General features: G+C 33.6%; 1 protein-coding gene across 1 annotated transcript in view; it reads left to right on the top strand.

The window, feature by feature from the left end:
- CSMD3 (CUB and Sushi multiple domains 3) overlaps nt 1-7,195 on the top strand; it is a 1,080,109-nt gene that overhangs the window by 554,272 nt on the left and 518,642 nt on the right. Inside the window, 1 exon segment of the mRNA XM_011360386.2 lies at nt 4,979-5,091. Within this exon segment, the coding sequence (XP_011358688.1) occupies nt 4,979-5,091 (113 nt within the window).

Genomic DNA, 7,195 nt, shown 5'->3' with positions numbered 1-7,195 from the left:
CAGGTCCTTGAGAAAGACATTCCTGTGCTGTAGAAATTTTACATCTCTAAGGACAGAGAAAAGATTTCAAATTGCAAGTTTTCTAACAATGTTCTAAGAAAAGGTAAGGCAAGAGCCTGCAGTCAGGAAGAAGTTCCTCCAAAGTTTATCTAAGCTGAGGGGGATGTTATGGCTGTCTTGGCCAGTGGGAATACAATTTAGAGCTGTTTAGAAATAGTGATTGTGGGAAACATTACTGGAAGTACAGAAAGAAAGAACAGTGTTACCAATAACATTTGTTTTCTAATAAAATGTGATTGTTAAGTAATTGAAAAAAACACTACTCTGAATAAGACAGTAAGGCAGTCCATTAGAATTATAAGTTTACTCAAATACCTTTTTCAGTTAAGTTTATTGCCATTATCAATTGCTCCAGAAAATTTAAGTTTCAAGTACTTTTTGGGAACCACTGTCCAGCCCTTCTGCAGTTCCGGCTTTCCTTGGAAAACATGAGTCTTCCTGGATTTTTCTTTCACTGTGAGAGTTATATGGGTGATCAGGAGCACTTGAAAGGATCCTCCAGCACAGGAACAGCTCATCTTTCCTCTAGAACAAATTTAGGTAGATTGATTGAATGTCCCAATCAATAGGGGTGGCTGACTTTTTCCGGTGGGTACTTCAAGGTCCTTATAACTTTATGTCTTAGGACCTGTAGGGAAGAAAGAAGCCCTTTGAAGTATTAAACATGTTTATTAGAGGATTCAGTTAAATGGGGCACAGGACATGATTTCTGACCCAAATTCATAGGCTTGTCAAATATAAATGCAAAGGGAAAAATATCATGCTTGCTTTCAGCAGTTGCTCTAATTTTTAACAATGTTAGCAGTAAAGTTCTAGGCCATTTTAATCTAGTATATTGTTGAATCTTAGCAAATGAGTTTGATTCATCTTATGAGAATCTGCAAACATTTGTGTAGTTACTGGATGACAGTAGAAATAAGGTGACTTCCTCTTTCTGATTCATTATGCTCCAGTATCCTAAAAGTGGAAAATATATGTGTTAAAGGAGACTTTACCTTACCACAGCCTGAGCTTCCGCATCTGAAGAGGGAAAGACTTCAGACCATCCAGACAGCATATACCCCATAACTCGACAAAATCTCTCGCTTTCCACAGGCATTAATTCTATGACATTCAGATGCCACCATTTTCCAGTAAAGTTGGTTGGGGAAGACTGCCAACACATACCTTGTGAGTGTCCTGTAAAGATTTTTGCTGACAAATTGCTCACTACTTTAATATGTTTTGAATAACACCATCTTTTAGGTACATATAGCTAGAGTCTAGTGCCTTTAAAAATCTCACCTTTACTCCAAAGATTATTTTGATAACACAACATTACTAACCAAGAAATAAGGACTGTAGCATAGGAATGATTTTGTTAGATTATTCCCGTAGTTCAGTAAAATTTTAGTCCCTTTTTTCAATTTTCTTTAGTGAAGCCTATTTTTTGAAAATAACAAAAATTACTTGTTGTAGTAAATGTAAGTCTTCTAAATTTGAAATCGGCCACATTTAACAGTGGCTTTTGCAGCTCTATCAGCAAAATCACTGCCTTTAAAAGTTTTCATCCTGGCCCTATGTGAGCTCTACAAACAGATTACTGATCTAAGGCAGGTGCACAGCCTCTCACAAATCAACTATCAATTTTCCATGATATTTTATTTCCCCTCAAAGTCCTCTATTTTTTCACATTGGCTCTGTTATATGACAGACATCAAACATGTATTATATATACATGTTGCAATTCTCTTCTTACTGCTGTTGACTAGGCTGCTTGTAACTTTACAAGAATTGCAACTCTTATTACTGTTGTTGACTAGACTCTTGTGCCAACTTAGTTCTAGGAAAAATATAAGCTTCCAAAATTTTATTATAAGCTACCATAGCATACAAAGCCTTAAGGTGGACATTTTTATCCCGAGTATATGACCTATCAGCAGACATTATTAAATCTGCACTATGAACAAGAATATCAGATAAATCGTGTCAGAGCCTATTGTCTTCTTCTTTACCATTGTACAATAATGATCATCTATTTGATCAGGATCTGGTCAAAGACTAAGATTTAGGAGATTTCATTTCCCAAGCCCAATATTAGAGTGAATAATAATGCTTATTCATAACTTGTTTGATGCCATATCCACATATTCTGGATCTTTAGCACTTGTAAGATAGCTGTCAAAATACAAAGGACATGCAAATAAGTCAAGTGACTAAAGGTAAGGGTTTCAGTCTTTTCTAAAGGGGTCAGCTGCTGTCACAGTATCCCAGTATTCACAGTGCTGTGGCCTCCAGAAGAACTTGTAAATATATTATTGATGTATGGGCTAATCTCAACTTTTGAGATAAAATTCCAAAAATAGCACCTTTATTTTCATGATGAAATAAGGTTTTTCAAAATTCAGAATTCACAAAGCTGAGACCAATTTTGGTCAAAAAACTCTTCAGTTTCTACAGACTTAAGAAGAAGGTTTGAGCAATTATCATGCAGTCGCTCCATCAGAGATTTTCCCCATTCTGCAAACGTTGGAATCTGTTGTCTGTAATATCCTACTAGTCACCCGAAAATTATCAAAATTTTTTGTAGTAAGGCATTTTATGATTGTTACATGACCATGGGCCTTCAGTTGGTTGACCTAATTCAAGAACTGCCATTTGTCTCCCATTCTCATCACCAAATTGTTGGGAAATGTAATTCAAAATAAAATCTTCTGCCAACCCAGTTAACTCTCTCCACAAAATGTAGAAAATAATGAAACGGTTTTAAAATCAAACAAGTGTAAAACCAGACTGCGATGTGCATCACAGACAATCTGCTAAGAAGATCGCAAAGAGAAGTAAATATCACCTTTCTATATAGTAAGGCAGATAAAATCCATTACATATACGCGAACTGCCCTTATCAAAAGGAGAAATAAAACTTCTATTTTTATGACAAGCAGGAAGTTATGACCTGGTACGTGTCTAGGTTGAAACTCCCACAGAAACAGGAGGACAGAATGACATCTTCCTAGATGGTCACATTTCAAAGAAATGGCCCCAAGGCTTCCAAAAAAAATATTAATGGCATGAAAAATTGGCAAAAAGCTTATTTAGCTAAAAATGCTTGCATATATTTGAAAGAAACATATAATTCATAATTTCAAGTTTTCTAAAGGAAATGTTAAAGAGAGAATTTTTCTTTCTCCTAACATCAGGAAAATTTTTAATTATTATTATTTTTTAGATATACATTTACCTTTACACCAAAAATAAGTTGTGCACTAGACAGAATCATAGCCAGTAAGAGAATAAGTTAGCAAGGGGACAGTTTAGAATGTATATGTTAACCGTTCTTTATGAAATAACAAAATTACCATGCTGGAGGTTTGGGGCTGGTAAAAGTTCTGACTGAGATGGGTATGTAAAGATGTAATAAAAAACAATAACTAAATCTTCCCATGATAACATCTTTTAATATTCACTGTGAGATTGATCGCTGGCATATTTAATATAGTGTATCTTATGGACATCTTATTTTTTAAGCTCTCATGCTCATTTCATAATTGATTTATTTTACTTTTTGTCTCTAACTTGAGTCCTCACTCTTACACATAAATTTGTTTCTCTACTGTAGTTCAAAAAACTAGTACTTATGGACTCACCAATTGATAATTAAAGATTTACATGCCCCATGTTTAATTACAAGATGTTTTCAAATGATAGTATATGTGTATATACAAGCATACAGGTGTACATACGTATTACAAAAGAGAATGTTTGCGTATGTATCTTTTATATTATAATAATTTTAAATTTTCTTTGGGAAGAAAACATGAAAATAAAAGAAAATTCTATAGTATCTTCCTATCATAATGGTCACAGTATTCCTCGATATCATGCGTAATCTCATAATTAAATCATAATATTTAACTGAGTTTCTTTGCAAAATATTTCAGTACATTCTGTGACCCTGGACACCGGTGACATAGCTGTCTTGCTCAGGCAGTCCACTGATGATGCTTTACAGTTTTGGTGACTGGCTAAGCAAGGCATTTTGCTGCCTTGCTTAGTCACTTCAAGGATGTGGTCATCCAAGCTGCCCTCTGTTGGGCTAATTCTAGTATAACTTCCATCCAAGAGACTAATGCTCTTAGAATAGGTATACTTTTTATTATTAAAAGAAACTTATGTAAAGTCCATTTTTTCCTCCTTCTGTTCTTGACCAACTTTCCGCCCCAAGATCTTTTTTACTCATTTGCTTTCCTCTGTTACATGACCCTTCACTTTGGTTCAAGTATGTGACTACAACATTATTAATGACAGAGGAAACATGAAGTAATTTCCCTTGTTGGATTATAAAATCGAGTCTTCCTGAATGAGATTTTTAATACATAGATTCAGTGATGCCACATTAAATTAGAAGCATGTTTTTTAAAAATAAAAAAAATAAATAAAAACATTTACAGTAAAACATATAGGATCTAGCTAGCCTGACATGAGTATTATAAAGGGTTACATTATATTCCCTACCATTTCATTGTTTTGCATAGTGCTTAAATATTTTTTTCACAATATTTCTTTAGAACAGAGTTCTGTGAAACTTGAAAGGTTAAAATGAAGCACATTCCTGGTGTTTTTAAAAAAAACTTATAGATCCTTTTTTTTTCAGTTCAAAAGAAGTATAAGATTCTCTGATGGTTGAAATTTTTGTATGCTGCCTCAGGGATATGAAAGATCTAACCTAGTTAAACACATAAAATGATACTTGTTTATAACAAACCTTGATCACTAAATTACGTTGTTTGTTCCGTTACATCAACACATAGTCTTGTAAGTTTATGTGATAGTTGCTTTTTTTCTAGTCAAGGAGGTATTGAGAAACACACGTCTCATAATTTGCCTTCAGAGAATGTTTTAATAACCCATTTCTTTCTTATTGGTCCATCTCTCTTAGGCTGACTGGAAGCTTTGTGCCAGACTTGATAGTGAGTATGAGCAGCCAAATGTGGCTGCACCTTCAAACAGATGAAAGTGTCGGATCTGTTGGCTTCAAGGTTAACTACAAAGGTAATGATGAATTGCTACTATGGGAAATATGTTATCTTGATATCACCAGAGAATACTTGTAAACGCTAGTTTGATTGCATCTACAAAATAAAAGTTTCCTAGAGTACAAGCAGGAATACACTGAAAAAAAAAAAAAAAGCGCTCTTCTTTAACTACAAATGTTTATTTTATTTTTCTTTACATAAGTTTTTTTTTTTTTTTCATTAATGTGTCTGTTTGCCTAACTCATTCTTCCCCCAGTTTACTATAATATCTCTATGCTTTAGTCACTCTGGACTCCTGGCCTTTCGCAGAGTAGATAGTGTAATTTTATATACTTTATACAGTTTGCCTGGAAAGAAAATGTATAAGTAATTATTAAATACTTAACTAAGAAGTAAAGTACTTAATTTCTCAAAGGTTTCAGGATACCTGTTTTTTGTTGTTGTTTTTTTGGGTAATCTATTAGTGATCGTCTCAGATCAAATACGCGGTCTTAGTGTTCATATTATCAACCTCTATTTGACTCATAGACCACAAATGTGTGAAATTGCTGCACCCATTCCAGCACTGGAATGATACAGATTAATGATTATTACATGTGTATAACAATCTCCTTTGTTCTATTTTCATTTGTAAGAGATAGATGAAAGCATTGTGAAATCATGAATATCTTTGACATATGATGAACCTTGATTAAAGTTAGAAACAATGGATATATACTCACAATGTACATGTTAGAAATTCTAATTTGGAATTGACTGAAAAAAATATGTAAATGTTAAATTCAATTAAAATCCATGCTCTAAAAGATGAAAATGTAAAATAGACCATCAGAACATTATGTTGCTTGAATTTATTATTTCTATTGTGGAAAAGTCATTATTATCTAGCTTATCAATTAAACGATAGCTGTACAAAATTCTCTTACTTGCATAATAATAATTTCTATCAGAGTTTTCTTTTTCTAACATTGGCCTGCCATGCCTTTGTATCTGGACTCATGGAAATGAATGCGTGATGTTGTCAGGGAGACAAGATGCATGCATTCTGTGTTTTTAACTTGCAACTAAATTTGGTACTATATTAATTGAATAGTTCACAAAATCTGTATAAATGTCAGTTTAAAAAAGTAGAAAGGTTAGCCAGATTGTAATTGAACATATATTTCTCCTCCATTTTAAATTCACATCTATCCCTAGTAAATAAAAGTGTTAGAAAATTTAAATAATCTTCAGTTTATGTTAAAAGTATCTTTTTTGTTATTTTTTCATTGTTGTTATTTCCCCTCTTAAAATGGCTAATTGAATCTGGCATCCTTATATTCCTCTTGGCTTTATTATTTTCTTCACCCTAGGGAGGTCACCTGTCAGAAAATCTGTAGCCATTTAAACCTTAGAAACTGTATTAATCATTAATGACAATGCTTCAACAAGAACAAGGTTATTAAAGCTCACGGACAGGTTGGAGCAGCAGGAGCGTTCTCTCGATATTTACAGAGCTCTTCACTCCAGTGCAGTTCAAGAGCTGGAAGTACATTGTAAAGTAGCAAAAATGTTAGCATTATTTTGTTTTCTTTCTGCTCAGTTTTCAACAAGAGTAATTCAACAGTATTTCCTAAGGATCTGCTTAGGTGCCAGCTACTGAATGAGTTGTTGAATATAGAAAGGACAGCCAAATATTCTCTCTCTCAGGAAGATCATAATATAGTGACCGAGAAAAATATACTCAACTATTTATACACAAATATCTACAAAGAAGAGATATTTGAAACTAAGCCAGGAGATTCTTAATGAATAATGCCCTTATTCTTCTCCCTCCCTTCAGTCTTCCCTCTTCAAGTCTGTCTTCCTCACCGCTAATGGTGATCTCCTATCAGCGAAGAGGCAATCATATTACGATCTTATTTTAAATGTTTCCATAACTTTTCTTTGCCTAGAGATCAAGTCCAAAACCTCCATAAATCTTATCTTCCGGCTTTCTTCATACTGTTTTTCTTTTTCTCTACAGTCCAATTTAATCAAATTATCCAAAATTATCTGAACCCAACAAGTTTTTCACACTTCTCCTTCTCTGGACATTCAGTAAATTCTACCTGGATCCCTATTCTAATTTTAATTCCGCA

Source organism: Pteropus vampyrus, unplaced genomic scaffold, assembly GCF_000151845.1.
Source record: "Pteropus vampyrus isolate Shadow unplaced genomic scaffold, Pvam_2.0 Scaffold54, whole genome shotgun sequence".
In the NCBI taxonomy this organism is placed as follows: Eukaryota; Metazoa; Chordata; class Mammalia; order Chiroptera; family Pteropodidae; genus Pteropus; species Pteropus vampyrus.
This window is presented reverse-complemented; position numbering and strand designations above follow the sequence as displayed.